Below are 27,637 nucleotides of genomic sequence, written 5' to 3' on the forward strand. Positions count from 1 at the left end.
AGTGACATAAGCACACAACATAGTACAAAGTAAAATGGTACAGAGTAGAAAAGATGCAAAAATTGATTGAGAAGTACAAAATACTTCTTGGAAAGTAAAATGGCAGCAGAGGTAGTGAGGCAGCAGCAGATGAGATGACTCCAAAAGTGACTGATGCATGTTTGCATTGAAAATTAATTTCTGATCCCATTATTATGGGAATGAAATACATCTACGCTCACCTTTGTCCACGCTAAGGCGCGGCATCTCCTTCTCAGCAGGTGAAAAGCACTTGATCCGGTTTCCCTCCACCAAGCCGTTCATCTCAGCCAGGTCCTTGAAGGAGCAGTTGACACCCGCAGAAAGTTCTGGGACATTGTGGGCTTCCAACACCAACTGAAGAACGAGAGGAGGAAACAGGGAAGTGTGTTAACAGCCGCATGCGTTTTCTGCACAACATTCACTTTACAGTAGATGAAAGGAAGAATATTACTTTATATTTTAAGCTCTTGAATTGATCAGTAGCTCTGATTCTCTAATTAAGTAGCATAAAAAATAGAGATAAAATAAAAAAATAAAAAATGACTGTGTGAAATTTCATTCACAAAGCGAATTTTATCATTGGAACCATTATGAAGCAACTTTTACTTTTATGTAACTTTTCCTTTATTATAAGTTCTTTAGGTCTTTGTGTATTTTCCATCCGTGTTTCTTCGCACAGGTCACGCTGACATGTAATTTACTGTCGCTCACTGGAGTGAATTGTCTGTCTCCACCCGACTGATAAGAGTCAAGCTGGCTCATTCCCCCGATCGCTGTTGCCTTAGCAACGGTGGTTTTGGAACAGACCTGACTCATGTTGTGTATAGGATATGACAAAGTAGATACTCATAACAAAAAGCAAGTATCTCATGGACAGCTAGTTACAAAAGTTATTGAGAGGCACAGCTGCAAGATCTGTGCAGAGTGAGGATCCATCTGCAGGACGGTCAGTGGCCAGAGGACTTTTGAATGAGTCATACATAAAAACACTGACAGCAGCTTCTTAAAACCGTATATTTCTAACAGACACACGTGCTGCTACCATTCTCACCACCTCCCATAATGCCTTGTGGCATCAATGAGCTGTATGGATTTCGCATTCAATCTTAATGTCCTGAGTCCCGGCTCGCTCGGGGAAAAAAAAGTGTTTTTATGGAAGAAAGTGGGGGAAAAAATAGATAAATGCTGAAAGTCATTGGAAGTGGAAGAATGAGGAGTTAGAAGAGATGGAACAAGCCTATTGAATGTAGATGGCTGAAAAAAGTGCGGAGTGAGGACAAGAGGAGCAGCAGGAAGGTGAACAAATGAGGCAGTGAAGAATGGGGGGGGGGGGAAAAGGGCAGACATAAAAGCGGATGGTCAGGGTTAGAAAAGAGGACTCTGGAAAATATATAATGCAAATTCTCCCACTTCATTGGGAAACGCTGTGTAAGCTCTCTGCACCTGAGCAGAAAGTGGCTTCAGGTGGAGCAGGAGGGGAAGAAAAAAAAACCACTGTCCTTGAATAGGAAGAAATATAATGAAAGAGGGTCAGGGAGGCAGGTGGAGCGGGGTCAAGACCAAAATATACATATTGATAGAAAAGTGTGTCTTCGGCGGGCCTTGGTCCAGGCATTGATTTGAAGCGCAGTCCACAGTACACTTGTGATGTGCTGCTGAAAGCTGCCTCAGCGCCGGAGAAGGGCTGACCCGCGCTGTTTTTATATTGCTGTTTAATGAAAAGACGGCAGCGTGGACGAGAACAGAAACATAGCTTCCCACGTAAGATGGACAGTGCATGACCGGGCGTCTTTCTCCTACACATCCTCTCTCTCATTCCTCCACCTCTCGTCGTCTTCTTCTCGCGCTTTAATTTATTTTTCCCTTTAAGAATGGGGATACAGCCAGACCTCCAGTTTCCTCAATTACATTTAGAGTAGTCACGGCCATGCTCAGCCACAGCAGGGCTGAATAAATATGAAAATAACCTACTTGTGTGAACAGAAACACCCGCCGCACACACACACTCACACACACACACACACACACACACACTAAAACCCCACCTCTAAGGCTGCAGATGTATAATGATGGGCTGTTCATGTTGCCATGGTAAGAAAAAAAAGGGAGAGACATTTATTTAAAAGCAGACAGATGCCTCAAAAGAAGAGAAAGGAGAACTTTATATCCACCGTCATTGTTTATTATAATGTAAAACTAAATAATTTGCCTATGTACTTACTTAATTATATAGTAAGATATAAAGTCTTAATATGTTTGCTGATTTACTTTTTCAGCCATTTCCACACAAATAATGCATGTCATTGTAATTCAGGCATTTTATCTGTGTTTAGAGCTTTACAACAACAGATGGATACATAGAGGCAATACCACTATAGCATAGCAATTTTAAATCAGAGAAATATATGATTTTTTTCTTTGAATGGATCTGATCTCAGCAGTGAAGTGTCTCAGTTTCTCTCTCTCGTCTTATCTTCACAAACAAATATTTAATAACACAAAGGTTAAGGAGGAGCCCCTGTCTGTCTGGCAGAGGCCTCTGCCCTGCAATCAGTCGGATGGGAGATCGGTGGCACGGCGTTTGGGTAAAGCCTGCTTGCGGAGAAAAGGTTAAACACTCTCTAAAGGCTGAGGCTTACACACACATACACACACACACATACACACACACACACACACACACACACACACTATGAATTTCATTAGAGCGGTGCAGAGGTTTACCTCAGAAAATCAACACCCTGTGTGACCCTCAGGGCAACAAGGATGGAGAATAGTCATTCAGGCTCGACCTTAGAAAATCATATTGAATATTTATGCACTTGGTCTTTGAGATTCAATTTCCAAACCGCCATTAAAAAGGAAATGGGAATTGAAATGTGACATCACTTAGGGTGGTTAAGGTCAGCGGGATTTTTATTTAATTTTAAAACCTTTCAAATATGTTATCTTGCTCAGTTGTGACGAATAAAAACAGGAAGCAGTGTACGATATAAAACAGCACGACGTGTTCAGCCGCTGTCAATATCCTCTCTGACCTCCGGTAATATCACACACACCCAAAGGGAAATAAACACACACACACACACCTGAGCAGTCACTTAAACACATTAGTAGCAGCCTGTTCCTGTCCCAGTGAAAAATGATCATCAAATCAGAAAAGGCCTTTGGTGATGGTGAAGCCAGGTGCAGTGCAAGTGAGGAAACAGCCACGGGTCCATATTTGATTAATTACACTCAAATGCAGCTCAGGCTAAATCAGCTAATGAAGCAAAGTCATTAAAGTCTGCAACATCACTTTCTCTCCAAACACGTTTTAGTCCTAACGACTGCTCAGAGTATTTCTACAATTCCTGATATTTTTGTTGCAATGGATCAACAGGCCCTTGCGAATTAATCGATACCATTCAGACCCTTTAAATCCTGCAGCTGCATTACAATGAAACGACTGGGAGGGGGGAGTCACATTTAGCTGCCAACAATCACAATAAACACAGCCGAGGGAAAACTGTGTGCCGTTAATGTTTGTGGACATTTGTTGGGAGAGTATCTCACTGGACGGGGAAGTTGCGAGGTCGCAATTGGCGGGATGCATGTTGGCAGCCAGTGAAATAATGTAAAGAAGGATTACTCAGTTAACACGGGCTTCTAATCACTATCTAGAGCATAATTACATCGCAACACAAATTAGGTTTGAGTGTTATATTGTCAACGTGCCAGACAAGATTCTCTCACCAGCATCACATTCAGCAAACGATTGCTCTTTTCTTCCTCAAATACTTTAATTCACATTTGATCACATTTGATCAATTTGTATGTAGGATCGCGTTATTCTATTTAAATTTTTTTTTCAGGATTCGTATTGACGTTGTTGAGCCTGTTGATATATGATACAATGAAATAGGTTTATTGTTCATGAGAAGTGAATTGTGCTTATTGTTTCTCTTTGTGATTAGGACATTTCTGATGTCTGCTATTTATAAAACCGTGAGCAGCCTCAAAGGCCTTTAGAGATCAGGTTATTGTGTATTTCCCTCTTCTTACCGTGACACTGAACTGGGACACAGAGATGTTGTTTGGGTGGACACTGAGACGCACACACTGCTTGATGTCCGAAGCGAAGCGGCGGGGCTCTGATGAGCGCTCACATTTCTCCTTTCTGGCGCACCTGGAAAACAACACAAGGGAGAGAGGGGGGGGGGGGTGTTATTCAAGTATTACACACTAACGCACACGCGTACACACACATGCACGCATGCGGTAACCTGACCGGAGCTGTCCACCTGTTGGCACCTGGGAAAAAGAGAATGTCCCACTGCTTCCTGACGGACAGAGATAGACGCATTTATCATATTTCCTCTCTGGCAGTGCAGTAGCTACAGTGGCCGGTGAATTGAAACCCGGTCCTCAAGGGGGACGGGAGCAGTTGCATTTAAAACAATGGCTGCTCTATATGTGGAAGTGGAACTGGTCCGCTGGGAGCGAGGTAGGCCTGGTCTTTGAAAAGCTGTCTTAATGACTGGCATTCATGGGCGATGCACAGTGCAGGTGGAGATGTGGACGTTGGTGGAGGAAGGGATGTTTTTTTAGTTTTTTTTTTCTCCTAATGCCATTCCAGGTGGTCTAATCCAGTCCATTACCGTGTTTTGGGGAGTTGGCTGCCTGGGCCCTTTGTGCTGTAAGTAGCTTCTGGCTCCTGTTCCAAACTCTATCCCTTGATATACTGCAAGGTAATCCCCAAAAGTCTGAACATCTAAATGGGCTTGAAGGTGAGCAGGGTATTAGAGCTGCATTTCATTCCCTCCCCTCTCTCCCAACTCCTGCAGCATGTAAAGTTTGGAAGTCAAACAAAAGAGTGGCTGACAAAACAATGATGAAACTGAGGATAAAAGTGTGACTTGAGAAATTCTGTACAGTTATACCCCGGCCCAAACTGTGATATAACCTCAACCTTCAATTTTCCTGGAAACGCCCACACCCACACACCATTCCGCTCATCTAATCCCCTCGTAAACTTATTCCAACTTTAATCCCCTATTGATTCGGATGGGAAAAAAAATTGCAGTGCAATTAGCAGCCTAGTAAATCCAGAGAGTGCCCTGAAACTTCTTTAGAGAAATAAAAGACTAGAAAGAAAGGAAGAGGTCGTAATGAACGAATGAAAGAAAGACTTTCGAGGCGTTCGACGTCTTGAGATACAGTAACACCTTGTGCAGCCGGAAGCTTTTCATCCTGAATTGCAAAGATTGAGGGAGGGTGGGTTTTGACCTGACATATGTATTGTAAAGTTAAGCAGCCTAACGTGCCGCAAAGAAGACAGACATAAAGAAAAAAAGAAAAGCAATAATCTTTGTAGAGAGGGAGGGGAGGAGAGGTAAAGAGTGCAAGAAAGGGAAGAAAACGAGAGGCAAGATTTAAAGGAAGGGAACCATTGTTGGCTTTTCTGTGAAGCTTTCCCTGCTAAGCCGGTTTGAGTAGGGGTTTAATCGCTTCGGGTTCCTTTGTGCTCCTCTATCACTCCTGTCTGTTCCTCCTTTTCCAGGCCTGATTTAATAAGACTGCATCATATAAGTACCCCCAGGCAAACAATCCTCACGGAAAATCCACAATTGCACAGTTTTACCTACTAGTATATACAGAGTGAGGCCCTGCTTGAGCAGCTGAAAAGAGGGAAATGAGGAGCGGCGCTGGTTCTGGGTGACCTCTCAGCATAAGTTTGGTACACACTTCAGATTCGCTCAGCCTAAGTCTTTCTTTTTATTTCGAAATGTCCAAATATTCTGCTACGATTGATTAATACATCAATATGCATTATTCACTCGTTCACAGGCAAACAGGTCAGAGGAACACCTCGGCCCCCCCGTTGTGGAACCTCCGGCTCAAGCGAACGGTGCCTCACAAGCCAATCAATCGATACAATCATGTGCATACAGTATATGCGCATCAATTAACCAACTTAAATAATAACCAGTATTTAATACTTTTAGACACCGAGGGAAAAAGTATCATTGTAAAATGTGCTTGTCTTGTATATGTTTGTGTGTGTGTGTGTGTGTGTACAAGTGTGTGGGAGTGTGTGTGTGTATTTTTTCTATCTTTATTCTGAGAAGCAGTTTCAGTTCAATTGTTTGAAATACAAGTGCAATACAAATACCGTCTGATGATTGATTGATGCATTGTAGATCGATTGTGTTTTGTCTTTTGTCCAGTCATGATATTTGTGGTGCCAGATTTTACTGTACATACTTTTACTGTCTTCATCAAATCTGAAATGTCATATTGTCCATAAATAAAGGTGGTATACTGTGAGCCAGTGAATTGTATTGCCTGCACGTTTATCTATGGAAGTGTCAAATAGCCCTGCAGGGACCATAAGTTTCATCTTGTTGTCAGAGTCAGAAGGTCACAGATTCTGCTGTGGAGGATGAAACAGACAACAGGTCGAATGATTAGCTTTCACATCCCAGACACGAAGCACGCAGGGAAGCTTCTCTTCCTCTTTTCATCTCTCCCTCCCTGAAGGACGGGCCACAGCTCCACAGCAAAACCAAAAGAAAGAAAAGAAAAAGAGGAAGAAGAAGCCGGCTTTCGTCATTCAATTCAATGAGCCTACTTCAATGGCGGAGTGAAGAGTAACGTCACAGACGACTACACCAACAAAACACAGGGAACACCAGTGAAAAAAAGGTCCTGAGTTAACTTTTTCTGCAGCTCATTGCAACGTCATACCACTATTGTGTGGTGTTTTGTAAACCTTCTGATTTGTAGCTTCACACTAGAGTAAAAATCCATTACAATGCACAATTTTTAGAAAAGCTAATTTCAGACGTAAACTCTTAGAATTGGAAAATTGGAATCAGACGATATCTGCAGGTTCTCTAGAGCTCAGTGTACATCTCAAAGCAGCTGTAGTATAATCGTGGAGAAAAACACTCCTTTATTCACTTAGGCTACTACTTTAATATCATTATTTCTCTTTTGCTTTGTAAGCTGCATATATCAGATAAAAACATCTCTGAGAACCTGACTAGCAGATGAAAATTTGCCATTATTAAACTGCCCTACATCCTGACTGAATGTCTCCCCGATGTGAAGGACATGTACACGTATTGATTTGGATTAATTCAAGTATCCACACTGCTGTGAAGGGGAATTTATGTAGCAGCTCTGGCTGATTTGGTGCCTCAGTGAAAGGATATTGTAGATAATGCCGTACATGGTTTAGCTGATGTAAGTGGTGAGCATTATCAAAGCAAAGCACTGGATAATTGTTTTCAATTACTATCCAGACAGACCTTGAAAGACAAAAAGATTGCATCATTTGCAACAATATGAAACAATCCCACCCTTTGTAAACATCAAACAATGGAGCATTTAGAGAAATGCAGAAATCAAAGCAATTTAGATTTGAAATCATCATAAAAAGCCAATCTTTCCCGTGGGGAGTCAGATGTCCGACGTCCCTTCATTTGCTTAGTAAACACGGCGCCGAGCTGTTTGACGGACTGACAATGACACATGATGAGAGAGCGAGCTGAAAGGATTAGATTGGCCCTGAACGGAAACTAATCTGCGCTCTTGTTTCTCCCAGCCGTTGATAAGGTGATACAATTAGAGAGAGACTGAGGAGAGAGGAGAGGGCAGAGGCGGAGTTTCAGCCTCCGCAATTGTAGCTGATGAGGCTTTCATGGCCATTTAAAGCTAGATGATCATGAAGATATGTTTTATTCTATTTATCATGTAGATGTAGATCTTTTCAATATAATGTTTAGGAAACAAGATGATCCAGTTATTCTCTGTGCACAAAGACCACAAATGAAATCAGTCTAATTCACAGCAGGCACCGTAACATAGACCTCATATGTTTATCTTCAAAAGTCACCTAAGTTTAAATACACTGATAAACACTTATAACTTATTGATTCATAAAGTTTGGATTCAAAGCCTGTATAATAACATGTATCCTGTAAATGGTCAAACAGAATAATACTAAAACCTAAACAGAGAAACTACTTTCACTATCCAGTGCAGTGTATACTGTCATAGCAACACAATAATACAACAATAACCAAAGTCAGTATCACAGAGTGTTCTTAGGTATTTTCACTGGATTGGAACGAAATATAATTTCACTCTTAATCCCTTGTGCCTGAGAGTATTGGAGTATCAATGGGGCACAGGTTGCAGGGGCTCAGGGGAGCATAGAGAGAATATACTAAAGGGAGGGTGCAGGTGTATCTGGCCATGTGAGACTTCAGGTGTAATGCATATCTAATGTGAGGCACGGGGAAGGTCAAGCAGGCTGGGAAATGAAAGCTATTAAATTCTCACAAAGCCCAGGTCCTGGCATCTGCAGCTCAATCCCATGCTTATGTCACTGGAGCAAAACTAGCAAGAGTGAGGACATACACACACACACACACACACACACATCAAGTATAAACAAGCATCAGTTTATCTTTAATATACAATACAATAATACTGATTGTAGTAAATTCTCAAGCAGTGTCAAATGAAAACTTTTTGAGTGTTTGTCGTGTTATTCTGTTCGGTTTCTGGCTGTTTATAATGCTGTTTGCAGTGAATCAATACACAACAAATAGGCACTCCGTAGTCCAACTGAAACCCAATTATCATACCAGCCATGCATCATCAGACACTGTATGGAATCCTATACATACTAATAGCCTGAGGCTGTATAAGTGACTGTAGAGCAGCAGCCATGTCAGATTCAGTCAAATGACACAAATCTACATTCAGCCGGGCTTCATCTCTCACTAGCACATGTAGCCGCACACACACACAGACACACAGTGTGCCACCATGTACTATCATTAAGAGAGGTGGTCCAGAGAGCAGAAATCCACATGGAGGAACCGGTGGGAGAGTCATTACCTGGCCCACTGGCCATGACCCAGCTTCTCCCGTTGTGGACAAACACACCCGCACGCACGCACGCACGCACGCACGCACACACACACAGGCACACACACAGCAGTGTCTCTCTTATAAGCCCAAACCAAAAGACATAGAAACTTCAAAGTAAATGCCCCCAGGTCTAGAAATCTCTGAGCCATCCCCTTTAGGTACTTCCAAAGCAAGAACACCAGCTGAGCGGAAAATTACACAGTTACACTGCTGCTGAGAGTTTGCATAGGTATAAAGCAATCTGAGCTAAAAACAATCTCTTAAAACATGTATATAGAAAAAAGGGAGAGGCATGATTTTATCAATAAATGCTCTATCAAAATTTGGATAAAATTGAAGGCTGTTAGTTTATTATTTCCAAAACCTCCATAAATTCTATATTCCCCTCTGTAACGGACACAAGCAGCAACTGTTACTCTCTGACGTGAGTTTTGGGGCCGAAAACTTGGTACCAACTTCCTCCATCTCTCTGTCACACACACACAAATCAGATGTGAAGGTGTGTTTTTATATAAACCTGATACCACACACCCCTAGTGCCTGATTCCCAGAGTTTAATTTACTCGACCAGTTCCTGTCAAGCTGGAGCGTGACCTTTGGGGGTGTGTCTCAATTAAAGAGAACACATAGTTACCACGGTAACAGCAAGTGCACTTGACACGTTAAAATAAATGAGGGCATCTCTGTGGATTTTCTCTTGAACCACTCGTCCAAAAAGAACTTCCCACATGCTGCACTTGCATGGGTCCTCGGCGATACACCCCCTGCAAAGGTTGAAGTTGATTGGCTGAGGGAGATATGAACAGACAGACAGAACGAGAGAGAGAGAGAGAGAGAGACAGGCCGGCAGATTGTTCTCCATCACGGTTCCTCTTCACTGGGGGATCTCTCAGCCCTGCTCTCTTTCTCTCTTGTCCATGTCACTCCTTTCATCAGCGTGTAGCTGCACTTCCTTTGACTGTCAGCACACCTCTGTCTCACGTCAGTCCCTGTGTCTGGTTCCTGCTCTGGTGGATAAAAGCGAGACACCTTCCCCCCGCTGTGAGAATGTGCCTGTGTGTGCATCTCCATTTCCCAGCGTTTCCCTGTGTGTGGTGAGGTGACAATAGGTGACAGTGAGCAATGGTCCTGACTTTAAAGGTAGCGTGCACCTGGTGGTAGGTTGGTGCGTGTGTGAGTGTATGTGATGGTGACAGTTGAGAGGGAACTGGGAGGTGCAGCACTCCGTTCCATCCTGATGCCCCTGTCACTTCTTGGCCTTGTTCCCTTCTCTCAACTTCCCTTAGCATCCAGTGAAAGGTGAAGGGGAGGTGGGGGGGTGGCGGTGGTTGAAACCAGTCACCCATACTCAGGGGGAAGGCCACTTCCTCCCCTGGGCACAGACATCAGAGCCAGTGCCATGGATCTCCAGATCAAAGAAACAACTTTGAATAAATCTAACTTTGAGTTGACCAAGACTTTTTGTAGCTCTGCTTAAAACCAAAACCTGCTCCTACACTTGGGAATATGGGGCCGCGCAGAGCATTATTATGGTTGCAACTAATTCTTTAAGAAGCTTAAGTTGTGATGCAGGAGCTTTAAAATATAATAGGTCTGTAATCTTTTAGAAAGAAAGGTTATTGGCCTCATCCACATCACTAACTTTTTGTTTAAAATTATATAAAATGCAGCGTTTTACTGTAATATTTGTGATTTTTTGGGATTGTTTACTGTTTTAGTTTCGTCCCTGTACTTGTGGGAAAGTTAATAAATGTTTCTGTTTGTCTATATCATAAAGTTAATGAGTCCATAGTGTATTTCTGTTGTATCTTGTGTTTTCAAACTAAATAACTTTTACTGGCGATGGAGGAACTATTCTGGTATAATCGGTGCCTTTCCCTGCCAACAATATGTTTCAGAGCACTTGCGGCCGTCTCCAGGGGGAGGCCAGCGGTTGCCGCAACCGAGAATGCGTCCTTGGTAGCATGCTAATTGTGGCGCTGCAGTGTAATTAGAATTAGTGTGGCATACCACAGTAATGAGCGCACTGAGGTAACGGATGACTGTGAACACAGCGACAGGTAGTGGCGGACGGTGCAGAATGAATATGAGAGTGAGAGAAAGAAAAAAAACGTTCAGTGGATTTGCCAATTAGCTTTTCCCTTCTAAAGGTTATTCATTTGACGGAGCCCAGGATGTCCTGGGAATACAAAGGCTTTAGAGGACAGGAAGCTTCGCGACATTACTTGCAAGTGTTATCAGCCATTTTATTTGTGTTTATTTAGGACTTCCTGAACCATCCTAAGCTTGTATACAGTTTGACAAACTATTTATCAAGGAGTGATTGTGTGATTCTAGAAAAGGAAAATGTGCATCAGTGGATGTGATTGTCGGAGCAATCAGAGTCAAACCCATAACAGGTTGAGGTGGGCGGTTGTCTTGGTCCACTGATTCATAAGGACTCCCCTGTATATCACAGTTTATCTCTGGAGGTTTACTATTGATTGCATAGACAGACCTTCTCTAATGAACTAGGAAAAGGGTTTTGCCCGTGGTCAGAGGCACAGACGAGTTTACTGTCCCCCCATTCCACTTCAGGGACGAGGGATCGATGTTTATGAGAGTTTGGAGTAAGAGAGGAGAGGACTGAGGAGGAGTGGGAGAGAGTGATGCTCTTTATGGGAAAAACACGCCTCTGAGCACAAACTCTACTTGGATCGGACACGCACACAGATCACATGTGCACATGCAAGTGCAAGTAAAAAGGTATGATATGAAACTGATGTTAAATAAATACAGACCCCGTGTGGATTGATGGAAGCACGGACATGCACACTCACACAGAAGTAGAATAGATCTGCTGCATATGGAGTGTGGTTTGAATGATAGCGAAGAGAGAAGGAGGACGTGAAGAGAGAAAGAGAAACTGAAAAGGAGAAGAAGGGAAGATGATTTCAGCACTCTGGGAATATTTCCAGCCAGTATCGCAGCCAAAAGCAGAGATTGAGATATGTCAAACTAATTATTAATGTGAAGATATAGCAACATTAGCACCACTTGTTCCAAATTGACACCGATATCACCGGGTTAGGAGAGATATTCTCAACACCCGTGCCAAATAAGATGACATTCAATTTGACGAAGCTACTTCTCCAATGGTTTCCAATCTGTCTGGCTGTCACACGTGACGGGCGCAGTGACACCATAGTTAACCGCTTAGGAAACTGACAGCTGACAGTATTACGGGAGGTAACGTATCCATAACGTGGCTGGAACGTTTCTGACACGCTGGCTCATTGGAGTAGAGTCTTGGGGACTGAAGTGTTGATGGAAACCACAGAGAAAAATGAATATGCAATGTCAGACTATAGACTGTCAACGAATTCTATAAAATAGAAGATATATGATTATTAAACAGCTTTCGGGATAGACCTGTCTGGAAACTCTGCAAGTTTTTGTTTGGCGTTAATCTGCCAGTGAAAAATCATATTTTAGTATATTTCTATATCTCCCCTAAAATTTTGTTGTACTGAACATGTGTGAATCTGTGCATTCTGCTCTACAGGTTAAATATAAACTCTTTTGAAGAGTTGAATAGCGTAAAAAGAAAAAAATATGTATATGTCCAAAGAGTTTTTAATTTAAATAGTTATATAGAACTTGATGTTATATTAGTTTTACGATAATATCTTCACATGTACAACCTGCATTTAAATTTCCAACTTGGAAGAAATGTTTCAGCTTAGTTGTGGTTTTTAAAGTAAAAAAACACATAATTTTCCATATCAGACTTTTTGTGTATTGTTTGGTAATGCTGCGCTGCCAAAAAAACACCTAACATCGGCATTGTAAACATTTGGTTATGTGGTATGATATGGCCAAAACTCATCATTGTAAATTTGCACAATACCAAGAAAGTATTTTTTCTCCAATATCGAGAGAAAATATTAAATATGCATATGACAGTTCGCCTATATATGTATTTAAGGTTGCTATTGTACACATCTCGACAGATCGTCTCCTTGAGGTAATCTTCTGTTGGAGTTCTTGAGGCTCTGATTGATAGAGTATGACATCCAATGTCAGCGGTAAAAGAGTGGAAAGAAGGGGAGCGATGAAAAGGACGGGCTGATATGAGCGGAAAGTTTCACCCGCCACGCTCGACAGACATTAGCATAAGTCGTGCATCTCGGCAGAAGAGAGCTCGAGTCCTGACTTTGATAGGCCGAGACAGTTGGGATGACAGGTGAGGCTTCAGGTTTGCTTGAACAGAGGCAGCGGAGTGCGGGGAGACAGAATATGTACTTAATATGAAAAATAGAAGCGTTTATCTATATACAGCCAACACATAGACGTTCAAAGTCAAGCTTGTGGCTGATTATTGAAGACGTTTGCCTTTATAAATAAATAGGCGGTGTTTGTCAAGGACAATGGCTGCTATTAGACACACACACACACACACACACACACACACACACACACACACACACACACACACACACACACACACACACACACACACACACACACACACACACACACACACACACACACACACACACACACACACACACACACACACACACACACACACACACACACACACACACAACTAATGCAGCATCCTCCCTGTTGATTTCCTCCCTCTGTACTATTGATTGTCTTTCTCCTCTTCCCCTGGTGTTCTCTCTAACAGCTCCTCTAACCGATCTATAGAGTAAATAAAGGCAATGCTGATAAAAGAAGGTAGAAAGAAGGGTATACATTTATATAATACAACTAAGACAGGGGTTGTGGTGATGGAGAGAGTGTGTGAAAGAGAGAGACAGAGGGAGAGAGCTTGATTGCACGTCTGTTTGCTCTCAGACCAGTGAGGTGATTTCAAGGTTGATTGGGAACAACAAACTATCTGGAGGAAGACTTTGAAGAACAGCAGCGTTCTATCCTTCCCCTTCAACACCGCTCCTTCAGCACAAAGTAATCGTGGGTGGGAGAGTGTGTGTGTGAATTCTAAATGATTAGACCTCCTTGAGTTTTGTTGTCTGTTTTCATCCTTAGTAGAAATATCTTTCACCGTGGCCAGGCCAGGAAACAACATTTCACCGCATAACGCTGCAATGCGAGCCCAAAAGAACTATCATCAATTATCACATATATTTATAAATATACATGCATCTGTTGTGGCTTTTCCTCTGCAGAGCTAGACACTGACCCTGTGGGCTGACAGCATCAAATTCATTCACTTATGGATGCTCATTCATTGTTCCTCCCTTTGGCTGCATACGATAATGTCAGGTTAATCAATCTTAAGATGTGACTGAGTAGGAGCCCCCACAGCCTATCGGAGAACTGGAGGCTAACGTGAGAGGATATCAAGTATTACTGCTTGAAAAAAAGACAAAAGCTTCAAATTTACTGTGTACGTGTGGATACTGAAGTATTAGAAGATGTACAAGTCCCTGATGTTTGCTGCTATTCAATAACTCCCACTTTATGTTTATCTGATGTCTTTAAAATCAGTGTTCGATGTCCTGCACATGTAGTAAATGATAAAAAGAACATTTATACATTTTGGGAAACTGTGTTAAATAAGTGTTGATTAATTGAGTGATCATTTCAGAGAATGTTGTCCGTGATGCTGCACTATGCTGTCAGGTGTTCCTATTATTTTGTGTATTCAAATCATGTCATTGAAAGTAAGCTAAATAATGGGAAACACAACAGCCACACAAATTACTTTAACGTGGCTTCAACAAAAACTGAGAATTTTACATTTTATGAAGGATTTATGGACCATCATGTCAGATTGCACTAGTTTTAACTTGGTGCACCAAAAACACTGATTGTAGAATTATGTTTTCCAGGCGCCAATCTTTCTATTTTATTCCTGTCACTTCTTGGAGTGATAGAATAAAAAAATGTTATTCTTCCAAGATGCTGGAGAAGAGACGAGAGGGGGACTGAAGGACAGAGGATGAATATTTCTACCCTCTGAATATCAAATAGCTCAGCTTGCATTAAGACATGTTGTATTTGTTATAGCTGAGATGCCTGACTAGCAGGGCTCCGGGTCAGGCGCCTGTGTGTGTGTGTGTGTGTGTGTGTGTGTGTGTGTGTGTGTGTGTGTGTCAGACCTACTCACCAAGGACAGACTTGATGCATTGTTAATTCACGGTCACACTATCTTCTTACGAGACAGCACTTTTTCTTTCTTCGACTTCCTTTATCCTTCAGCATATTTAAATTGTACGCAGTGATACCTGTTGCATATTTCTCTTCAGGGAGTTGGAAGGTGACGAGTATCCGGAGTGATGGACACTTACGCTTTGTTGATTCTAGAGAACGCCATGAAAAGACACATCTAAAAAAGACAGTCTGAAAATTGAAAACTAGTGACTGAATCTGTTTCTGTTGCATTTTCACAGAAATTGGTCATTTTTTCTATTAGGATGCTTTCAAGTCCTGCAGCAATATTTTCTATCCGACTAGGATTCAGGCTTGTTAACAGTCAGGCACCATTACTAGCCTAACATGACCCCTGCCTTCATTTTATTACATTGTTAAAACACAACATCCAAGGCCCTGTCATCTCAATGTGTGTTTTTATGTGCTTATTATTTTATAATCACCCCCTGGAGACTGGACAAAACTGACCTGTGGGAAACTAATGGCATTTTTACAGAGCATATATATGATTGTGAGTGAAATATATACTGTAGCTGGGTGGGACAACATGTAGTTGCATGAATGTGTCCTCACTCATAATAGCATTAATTTAGTAGACTGCACTAGCTACAGTTTCAAGCCTGCCACACTGAATTTCATCTGTCCATCAATGTTTAAACACATTTCTAAGAGAGAGGAAATTAATAGGACAAAAAAATCATTAGCAAAATATAAATTAATAAGCTTTTAGCAACTGATATATTAGCCTAATATGGGATATTAGTAATTAACAAAACAATGCAATATTTTAGTTGGTAGACAAATATAAGGTATGTGGTAAGAATGCTGGGGTCTATTTTATTTCCTAGAGCAAGGCTACATTTGGGTCCAAAATAAAAACTTAACAAGAAGCTAACAAAACAAAAATGTCAGGTTGTGAACAGAATGAGAAATAGCAGGCAAACAGAGGTGATTATAGAGAGGGTATAAAGCCCTGGCTGCCTTGTGGTGGAGGAGGCACTCTGAGGGGGGGGGTTCGGTTACACCGAGACCCTGTTAAGGATTCACAAGCTGGGGGTTGGAGAGCAGCGAGGAGGGGTGGGGGGGGACTCTGGGAAAGGTAAACCTGTGGTCGATCAGCTACACTGGGTTGTGCATTTTGAGTGTGTCTGAGTGCCAGAGGGGTGAAGGAGAGGGAAAACTGTCCAACTGACGTGAGAGCACACAACCTCTCTGTCCTTCAAACACACACACACACGCACGCACACCCACACCCACACACACACACACACAAGCATAGCACGGTACACACACGCGCACACACGTGTATACACACACCACCTGTAATCTCCTTGTCTGCCCTTGTGATGGTCAAACACCTATAGACACCTAATGCAACTAAAATGGCATTTCGGCTATTTTCTCTCTCTGGACTTGTTTCTCATTTCGGTGACTTGACACTAATTCTACAGCAAGAGAGGGGTGTGTGTGTGTGTGTGTGTGTGTGTGTGTGTGTGTGTGTGTGTGTGCCTGCCATTGTGTGTATTTGTGCAGAGAGACGGTGAGCTGAGGTGAGCTGATTCTATCAGGCTAAGTGTGACAGGCCAATCTGTGGTCACCCATTTACTGTGACTGGGAGGATGTCCAGGGTGTTAATGGGTTTGTACACACGCACTCACACAGACATGCACACACGCACACACACACACAGTAAGAGAGACAGAAAGACACACACCATATTCACATACAGTCACACACGAATGCTTTCGCTTTGAATTAGGAGCACATTCCAGGGGCCAAACATCTGCACAGGCTACTCACTTGTGTCCCACATTTCTTATTTTTGGGATTGATTCCTCTACTTTATCTCTTGACATATCATTTTTTTTAAACCAAATGATTGAATGCTTATCTAAAGTGCACCATATGCTTTGTGGGTGAGTGATATTCAAGAAAATGTAATAAAAATAAAACTTCTGAACTCACAAACTATGCGTTCATGCATGTTTGTGTATGTGCATGAGACTCAAACTGCTGGCTTGAGACCCATTACCCATCTGAGTGTGTCCTCTTTCTGCTAATGCACTTTCTACCCTGGAGACCTTTAACACATTCATTCAACCTCTGTTTCTCCATCTTTCACTCTTTCACAATCAGCTTTCTTTCCCCACTCAGATCCTTTGTAGGTACCTGTTGGGCTTTTCACAGATCTTGTCTCCTAGAAGCTTGTATTTACAATTATTCATAGGTATTCTTGACGTTTATCTCTCATTTTCTACATCTATATGTTCCACCGTTTCCTCTCCTGGTTTCACTGTGTATGTTCCTCTCACTCTCAAACTGCTCCTCTGCCCTTGCTATGTCCTCTCACTGCCAGCAGGGATGAAGGTGCTAAATGTACTCAGTCTGAGTCTCTACACACAAACACACTCACGCACGCACAAAAGCACCCCCCCCCCCACACACACACACATGCACACTCGTGCACACTCGCACACAACCAACCCAAGGGCTAGCATCAAAACAAGAAAGCAATTTTCAATTTACAGTGGAGCTCTATCTCGCTCCCCAATCTTGAGGGACAAGGGTTTGACAGCAGTTGGGGGGTGTGATTGTGTGTGTGTGAGAAAGAGAGTGTGTATCATGGAGGTAATGATAGACTGACGGATAGACGGACAGGCATACACACAGACAGAAAAGCTTATAGGTGAAGCAAGAATAATAATTCAGAATAGGACAGGTAAGCAAGGTGAGAGTAAGTCATTTGTTCTTAATGAGCTAATCTCTGAGGTCTCATTCCGCAGTTTCCTTTAATAACAGAAGCTATCACTCTCCTTGTGTCAGGGCTAAAGTTTGGAGAGGTGCCCATTAGAGCCTGGCAGTCGCCCACAGCGTCTGTGCTCTCACCAGGCTCTGGTTACACAGCTAGTAAACAATGCCAGTGGTTAGGTTTGGTAATGGATCTTAGGGGGGTGCTGGCACGAGGCCTAGCCCCAGGAAAGCAATCCGAGACTCGGCCTGAGTTGGTTAGGAGAGTCCCCTGAATGCTCAAAGGCTGCAAGGGAGGGAGAGCTGGGCAGTGGTCCAGGCGTCATGGAGTTAGGGGAGAGTAACAACCGAAACACAGCGACCCCCAAACTGTCTAGTTAGTATGTTGGAGCTTCAGTGAACCAAGCGGGGAAATTCAATATTTGTGTTAAGATTACGATTTGTATAATTGTGATTATTTGTATGCGTATGTCAAGTGGTACTTACATGTTGTGCAGGACACACCAGCCACAGTGGGGGTCTCCAGATCCAAGACATTCACCGCAGGTTGAGTATTGACTGCAGGCCTCCACCGGCACCCTCGCCAGCTGCAGAGAGACACACAGCAGTGATTAAAAAACTTTGGAGGAAACATTTCAACCTTTTACTTTTTCAATTTCAGCATGCTGAAGATTAGCACACATTCCCACAATACACAGAATGTGGGATACCAGAGTTGTGTTATGTTGAAAGAAATCCAATGTTTAAGTTTGTTCCAGGAGAATCAACGTGTTTCAAAAGTGTAAGTGGTGCTCAGAGAGCGAAAAATATATCGATGATAATAAATAATTGGATTACAGGTTTAATAAAATGGTATTGGAATATTTCAAAGCTTACAAAGCCCTGCTCAGGTTAGAGCAGTCACATTAATTTCTACTACGTGTTCAACCACAGCACTTAACAGGTGATTCACGACCTCAGAAACAGAGTGGAAAGGAAAGTGTGCTGGCTGCAGGAGTTGTCGGACAATGGCCCATATTTTGTGTGTCTATAGAATATAGAATGGATTTATTCATTGAAGAAGAAGCACAGGCTTTTCACTTGTAGCATGCAGAAACTATGTGGGAAAGAACAAATACTGTAAATCATCTCTGTTAAAAATCAAAAAGGCTGTGATGGGTGACTTTTAATTTTACTACATTTTGTATAATATACAAATAACCATAGGAAAATGATATGACTGCTACCTGTTGCTGAAGTATACTAGTGTCTCATTCTCACTATCATGCCATCTCTATTTTCTATTTTCAGCCAAATACACATTAACTACAGAAACATACAACAAACAACAAACCCAACTAGCAAGCCAAATGTGGAATGGGGTAGAGTTTAGTATCAGGCCAGATTTTCATAAAAATGTCACTTTGACAGTTTCGATCTTCCTCCACTGGCTCGGTATGAGACACGGGGGTCACCTGGGACAGCAGTCCATCTATTATGATGTATGGCCCTGCCAATTCAAACTGGCATTGACTGGCACTGATTGGCATGGGCCTTAAGTGACTGCGCGCGAGGAACAAAGCTGAGGTGGATCGCAATCGTCTCCTCCTCCGGTCACCATGGCAACGACAGGGTGCAATGATAGGTGTTGCGGGCACTTCTGATTAATGTGCCGTCATTGGTGGATGACCGCTGTCACTCAGGCTGCTCACCGACGACAGGTTGGAAAGAGAGACGACATCGTCAGTGTGGAACCAATATTGGGTTATGATGAGGGTAAAGATCTGTGTTTGTGTGTGAGTGTCTGAACAATAACTAGAAATTCACTCTTTAAAAGTTTTAATATCCATCTAAGATACAATAAAAACCTGCCTTCTGCAATAGAAACAGTAAATATACTGAGCATTATAGAACTTTACTCTGATGAAGGTTCATCAGGAACAAGAAAGGTGATAATTGCTTTCTGCTGCAAACCGCTTCAATTGTGTCGAATTATACACAATAGCATTTTACTTTAGTCACTGACTTTCGTCTTTGTGAACTTCTAGGATCCAGTGAGCTGCAGCTCTGCGGACAGGAAGTGCTCATGAATGTATGGTCAGACTGTTTGGAGGTCACATAAAAGATAAGGAGGCTCAGACAACTGTTTCTTTACAACTGCAGTGAGCAGACAAGCATCTAAGGTGCGTGTCTAACCTTGAGGTGGATGGGTGACAAAAAAAGAAGTCGGCCTGAAGAGAAATCGGAGGCTGCAGTGGACAAAAACCAAAGCTGGACAACTGAAGACCGTAAAACCTAGCAGGGCCATGAATCTGTAATTCGGAGGCTTGCAGATGGTGGGGGTCAGACTTTAACATCAACAGCATGAATTAACGGACCCAGACTGCCTTGTGTCAACAGTCCAGTCTGCTGGTGTAACGATGTGGGGAATGTTTTCTTGGCACATTTTGGGCCAAATAACACAAATGAATCAAGGTTCGAATGCCAGAGCTTAACTGAGTGTAGTTACTGATCGTGTGCATCCATCTATGGCCCCAATTTACCATCTTTAAATGGCTCATTCCAGCAAGATGATGAAACATATCACAAAAGATCAGTCATCTAAAACTGTCCATCAATGGCCTCCTCACTCCTCAGACCTCAATCCTGATTTACAGCAAGAATGTGCAAAATAACATCTTGAGGAATCCATGTCATAAAAAACTGAGGCAGTTGTGGAGCAAAGCAACGCCCTCTCTGGTATTAGCATTGCCATTCTTTGAGTAGAATACATAAAGAACCTGGCATCAGAGGACAGAATGGAGGGATGGATGGTTTAAGTGCCTTGCTCAAAGGCACTACAGCAGTGATAATAAGCTCCGATTTAAATTCAGACCTCCAATAAGTTCTGAGGATCAAATTCTTTTGCATACTAGTCTCATATTATATGTGATTATGCATCTCTTCACAGCACTTTTTACTGACTACACTCTGTATTTCAGGGTATGAAAAGGGCCGTAATTAAACCATCCAATGTAGGGCATGACTGAATGTAATGAGAGATCAGAAATGCCTTTGCGCAGTGGTATCTCTAAAGCACAGCCTGGCACTGACGGCACTTCTCTCTGTTGGACACACAGACTATCACACAGCACATCTCTGCCTAACAGCCCCCCCCTCTCTCTCTCTCTCTCTCTCTCTCTCTCTCCCCCTCTGTCAAATAAAAACACACAGAGTCAGTGTTAAAAATTTTGCACACGCTCGCCGTGGAAGTCATATTTCAACACGTGTGCAAGTTGAAGCACGAGAACCACAAAGAGGCACCGATTGTCTCTGAAGTCACAATGGAGATACTCTGAAAAACACACGAGTGCATCATTCTCTCTCCCGTGCTCTCTACATTTATGTCTCTTCTGTGTATCGCTCCCAGTTCTATAAATAGCACACTCGGGCTCTCGTGTGACAGTGCACGCACACATTCACACACACTGTGAATGAATTCAGAGGGGGTGTATCTGCTTGCCAAAGTCAAGAGGAACCCTGCATACTATTACAGAATAGAAACAATGCAAGTGCATCTGTGTGTGTTAAGCGTGTGTGCGTGCTTTGGAGGAGGAAATCAGCTGGTATGTTCTGCCCTCCCCAACGCGTACAAGTGTATTTGCATTAGGCAGATAAAGGGAATGAGTTTGAGATGGAATCGCAGAGATAGTGGTGCGAATGTGTGAGCACACCATCAAACTCAACACTGATCCTCATTGCATTTCACATGATGGATTCCCTCCCTCCCTGTCACTCTTTTTGCCAAACCCTGCTTCTCCTTCTAAGATCCAGCACTGCCTCGGCCCACTCCCAGCTACACAACCCATTAGTCAGTGAAGAAAGGGGCTGGGGTTTTAGTTTATGGAGGGATTTCCGCTGCCAAAGCCTTATCATGAGAGAATATGAAACCACAATGTCCCCGTGTGCACGTACGTGTGTGTGTGTGTATGTAATCTACGTAACCATGTCACCACATCGAGAGGTTTTGTCACCTTGTGATCTTCCATAAAAGCCAAGCACCCAGACAGAACTGTAGCAAACAATGCCACCCTATCTGAACGCTTTATAATTTAACACTCCAATGGTGGCAGATACGCTGGGACACACACCACCCACATGTGCACACATACTGTATACAAACACACACACGCACACACTGATCTAGACTTTGTAGAATGGACTGGGCCCCCTGATGCCTATCGAGGCCTCAGACGCCGGCATCTTGGGAAATGGTTTTTCTCAACAGATAAAAGCGCACACACACAAAGACACAAACACACACAGCACGTTCAGAGCCCGGCAGAACTGATGGGCGCCAATGTGAGTCCTCTGTTCCAGAGCGTGCATCCTGATATCATTCGTTCTCTCTCTGTCTCTGTCCGTCTGTCTTTCCCCGTCACTCAAAAGCTTTGAGGTGTATAAGATCATACATTCATCATCTCCAGAGCCTCCACTCACTCTCCAGAACTATCTCTCACTCTCTCTCTCAACACTTTTGTCCCCTCTTATATATATAAAAAAAGAAATAGGGATTTGGTGGCTAAACGACCCATTGCACCCGTTGTCTCTCTCATCTCGATATCGCATTCATTTCATGCTATCTTATTCGTGGGCTTTGCCAGAGAGGCAACCATTACGCCTCACTGTCTCTTCACTATAGCTGTGCTATCATATCAGCAGGGATAAACACAAAGGACGGGGGTGCATGGCATTTCTAATTCCCTCCAGTTTCAGGTGAGCAAATGACAGCCATTAAACCCTGCACTCTCCCTCTTTTCACAATAAGGAGAGATGGAAGCTTGCTGAATATAATCACGCTTTTAAAAGAGCCAGAGATCACAGGAGTACTTGATGCCTTAATGTGTGGAGAGAGAGAGAGAGAGAGACGTACACGCACTTGATCATTTACTGTGATGGCACAATGGCATCAAATTATATATAGGGTCTCTATATATGCAGAAAGTCTGAGAGTGAATCTATTGTATCTGTAGGACATGGACGTCGAATGGAGAGAGGGAGGAGCGTATTCAGACTTTCAAGATGTTCATCGATAGAATTGATGAGGCATGACTCTGTTTTTCTCTCCTCTCCTCTCCTTCCTTTCTCTCCATCTCCCCTCCTCCTTACATCACGCCAGAGGCCCTTGAGTCAACCTGCAGAGGGAAAGTGATCATTTATTAAATCTGCAGAGACTTTTATTATCAACTAATTCTTCCGCCTCATATCTATTCCTCTCTTTATCCTACTCTTTCCCTGCCCCCTCCACTTGTAATTAAACAGGGATTCAACTTGCAGCCAAACTTCACCGCTCCAAATGAACAGAAAGAGAGAGAGGGAAATTAAAGTGATAGTCCAATCCTGCTTTACAGCCTGTGGGCCACACTGAACTTCTCTTATCTTTTCTCCTCTTCCCAGAGGCAAGCTTCGTCTTTTTCTCCTTCCCTGGTGTGAGTTTGTTCATTAGTTCAGCACAATGCTGCCAGTGTATCATCAGTAACGATGGGGAAGCAGACATTAATACGAAATGATGTGATTAAATGCATATAACGCAGTGTTTCTTACTCATTTTAATAACATATTGTAAATTAGCAATGTTACGACAGCAGACATCTCATGTTTCACAGATGACTGTGAGCAAATTGGCACCAATCCTTGAGTCTGATGAAGTGAAACTATTATTCCTCTACAGAACAATGCACACAAATAACTCCTGACCTGCAAAACAGGATGTTTTGTCAAAGACAACCTCCACCAATCATCAACCATATCTCCGTCAGACCTGCAGTGTTTTAATACCGAAAACTCATTCTCGTTAGGCTGCTCGGGAGTATGTGTAGGTGTGGTTAACATATTTTGCCATGTCTGCAACAAGAGCTGAAGTTTAAGGCCTGGGACCATAGCAAACATTTCTGGATGTGGCTTCAAGCTGGAAAACTGTGTCAAGTCACCTAAAGTAACTTTCTCAATGTGAGAAAAAGACCCATGACGACCTCCATTTTTGAGAAACACAAAAAACTCACTATAATACAAGACGTGATCCTTGTGGGCGAACGTCCAGTGGACAGACCAGACAAAATTATAGCTTTTTGGTCAGACACTTCAGCTCAGTTTTCAAAAAAAGCAAAAGAAGGCCCGGCTATGTTTTGGGTTTCCTTGTCAGTGTCTGACAGAGGGGGCCTTGAATCTGTGCAGGGAACACTGAGATGAGAATATTATTAAGGCATTCTGCAGCAGAGCTTACTGCCCAGTGTCAGACACGTCTGATTCAGTGGCAGGTCATGGATCGTCCAACAGGATAATGACCCAACACAAACATCTACCAGCACCCAAGAAGGGATAAGTAGAGAATTGTGGGCTAAACTGAAGAGGCCTGAAGGTCTGAGTCAACATCTTAACCTATTTATGGTAAAACAACAATCTATCTCTTCACCTCATAAATATTGGCCTCTCTTATCCTCTTCTCTCTCTCCACATATCTATTTAAAGCTATTTATTCTTTCATTCATTTACTGGTGGGCATCTTGTCCGTCCCACCCCTCTCCTCTCTGACTGGATGGAGGAGAGATTGACATTGGAGTCAGATGAAGCAAGGGACACGTCACAGCTCCGTCACAGCTGACGCCAACTCAATCCGTCAACCGCCAACATATTATATTAAACTCTGTTAGCAGAGCTGCAATATTGTTTTTCACTTGACATTCTCAGAGGTCAAAGCCTTTCCAGCGTTTCCCATTAATTACCCAGGCATCAGGCCACAGTTTCCTAATGAACACAACCATGAAAACCTTTTTACACATCTTATAATGACATGAAAGATCTCTAAAGTAATGTCTCATGCCACTGCTTCATTGGAGAGCTGTGCACAGCTCATTGATTTGCTCAGCCTCTCCTTGCTCCACTGTCTAACACAGATAACGGACCTGTCTGTCATAGTCAGACTGGCCTTCAGGAGCAGCGTGAGAAGTCCCGCCGCATTGGCAGACCGTCCCAAAAAAATCCATGAAGTTTTTACCATCTTTGGCAGGCAGGCAGAACTCGGAAGAACAACGCCCCTCTCTGTGTACCTGTCATTCAGCGTGTGAACAAGGATGTGGCGGTGACCAGTGATAACAATCAACCGTCAACAGCCCCGCCCACTGCGCTGTGGGAAACATTTGCTGTCAGGTTTATCAGCACATGACAAACAATTTGGATGCAATCAATCATTTCCACTTGTCTTTCTATTCCAGAGAGACCCACAGATAACAAGCTTGAATCAGTTTGCACATTAGAATTTCTTGCATGGGACATTCTCTGCTTTATTTAACCAGCTGTCATCTTTGGTTTTGCTATGCTTACCAAACAAGCAGCCGAAAGCTGAAGCACGCTAAGTTGAGCCCGAGCTAATGACGCTTCCATTACAAAAACAAAGAAAAAACAAATATCTCAGGATGAAAGAGCAGAGCCACACACGCTGAAGACACAGACGAAGATATCAGGAAAATTTGTGGTCCAGACCTAATTGTCCAGACTTTATCCGCAGGTCATGTCTGAAAACACATTCCACTTTCATCATCTTGTTTTAAGAATTAAGGATAAGAAAAAGGCCTGTGTTACTCTGACAGTTTGGATTGTTTCCACAAGCAAAGATATTGACAGAAGATGCACACAATGACTCACACGAGTGACACATTTCATAAAGTGTTACAGCAGATTCACAACCGTCTGCAACAGGGAGAGAGGCAGGATGAGACGATTGAGAAATATAATGAGAAACAGAGAGAGAGAGTGAGTGAGTGAGAGAGAACAAAGGAGAGAAACAAAGGTAAAACTTCAAAAAGGGATTTCGAGTGAGCCAAGAGTTCACTCCAACCTTGTCTGCCCCACTTGGTTGACATTTGTCAGAATTGTGTCAGGCAGCAGATATAGCGGCAACACATCAGCTCTGTTTCAGTTTGCCTTGTTAGACCACAGCCGCCTGCAGCTAAACTGGGACGTAACATAATATGCACATCTAAACACCTTTAGAACTCACTGGAGGGGTGAGGAAGCCACACTGTAAGGGGATGCGGTGAAAAAGTTTCCCGCAGATAGAAATTAAAGGATGCCGATATTAAACGTCTTTGATGAGATGCGAAGACGCGATACTCCCACAAATTGGCTTGTCGGAATCCCCTCGGGGGGTTCACAACAGAAAAGAGCATTTGACTTTGAACGATCTCACCCCACTATAGTACACATTTTCAATAATTCACACTTACAGATCTGCATTTGCTACACTGAATATAAATAATTTAGCACCCCCGAGTGTGGCAGTAGCAGCACTTTCAAGCAACAATTTATATGCTGGATGTAAAAGCCGGTATATGGGTACAAAAAAGTACTTTACCAAGAAAACCAAGCAGAGACGTATCTAATAACAACTAACCACTGACTGAGTGATGTGTTACTGGCAGGGTGAGTTAATAGGTTCCCTGGGTTGCTGCAGGGTAATAGCATGACAGTGGAACATTGGAGGATGGATGGAATGACTAAGACAAAACAAAAACGCTTTTAACAGCTATTAAGTGCCCCTCGAACACAAGTCTCAACAAAGCCATCCGCCGAGTAATGCACTCTGCTATTAAAATCATATTCAGTCCAATTACTTTCTCATGATCGGGTCCAGCCAGAAACACAGAAGTTGTTTTTATGCCCTTTTCACTGCACATTTAGAAACTTAAAGTCGAGCCGCTCTGTGTTTCAGAGCAAAGAAAGGCCACAAAATGACATGAAGGTGAAACATGGAGGATTGCAAACGCAGATGGAGGAACAGATGACAATGCCCCCATCCATAGAGCACGATGGGGGCACTGAATGGATTAAAATCATTTGAATAATATGATAAGCTGCACTTGCTAAAGCCCAAACTCCTACTAAGTCACTCGATGTTAGTTTGTTTTCGTCACCCATCTGTAGATGCCTCGATGCCAAATAAAACATCTTAAGTTGATGGGACAACTGTTATTGGTCTAAATGCAGAACCTGAAGTGAAATTATTACAGCTTGTTGTCTATCGTCAAGTGGGTCAAAACTTGAGTGTAAATGTATTTGATTGTAGACAAGTTGGAAATATATATACGGAAAGATAAAATAAAAAAAACGACATTTGACAAGTCAAAAACAGCTATATTTATAGTGCATGTACAATCTAATAGCAATGCAAGTACACTGCAGTGCTTAATTTATAGTTTTGGATTATTAATTTACAGTTTTCACCAGAATGTTAATGAAGAAGTTAAAACAGTAAACGGTTAAAATGTCTTCATTGGTTTAACTCCATACATCCTTCACTAGAATACCACTGAATGCATGTGGCCAAGATATGTAAGAGACGGGCCAGTGTCGGGGATTGTGGATGAAAACAATCGTACATTGTGGTGTTGCTGGCTTTGATACTACATAATATAATTATGTTTTGTCAGATGGGAGTCGGGGTGAAGGGGAATGTGAGAGAGAGGCGTCAGTGAGAGCTTTGCAGAGGTAACACTTCTCATACGTGTATAAATCTGGACGTGGGGAGGAAAGAGTCAAGGTCTTCTCTGTATTTTTTACGTTCCTGTTTACTGCATTGGCTAGACAATCAAAACCTGTGCACTACAATGGCAGCATTAGTTATTCATATTTTCCGCCTCTGTAACCTGTGTGCTAGGTTCCCATTCCTTAAACAGTGTTCCGGGCTCTTCTCTCCAATTGGTTTACAACACTTATTAAAATAAACCATCTGTTGGCTCGTGTGTGATTTGTTCTTTTAATT

At 42.6% G+C, this 27,637-nt stretch overlaps 1 protein-coding gene across 1 annotated transcript in view; it reads right to left on the reverse strand.

Moving 5' to 3' along the window:
- plxna4 (plexin A4) overlaps positions 1 to 27,637 on the reverse strand; it is a 192,867-nt gene that overhangs the window by 51,552 nt on the left and 113,678 nt on the right. Inside the window, exons 4-6 of the mRNA XM_061081211.1 lie at positions 18,349 to 18,449; positions 4,066 to 4,189; positions 222 to 375 (exon numbers count right to left, since the gene is read on the reverse strand). Coding sequence (XP_060937194.1) covers positions 222 to 375; positions 4,066 to 4,189; positions 18,349 to 18,449 — 379 coding nt within the window. The remainder of the gene's footprint in view (positions 1 to 221; positions 376 to 4,065; positions 4,190 to 18,348; positions 18,450 to 27,637) is intronic.

The sequence above is a fragment of the Limanda limanda genome, chromosome 1, assembly GCF_963576545.1.
Source record: "Limanda limanda chromosome 1, fLimLim1.1, whole genome shotgun sequence".
Taxonomy (NCBI): Eukaryota; Metazoa; Chordata; class Actinopteri; order Pleuronectiformes; family Pleuronectidae; genus Limanda; species Limanda limanda.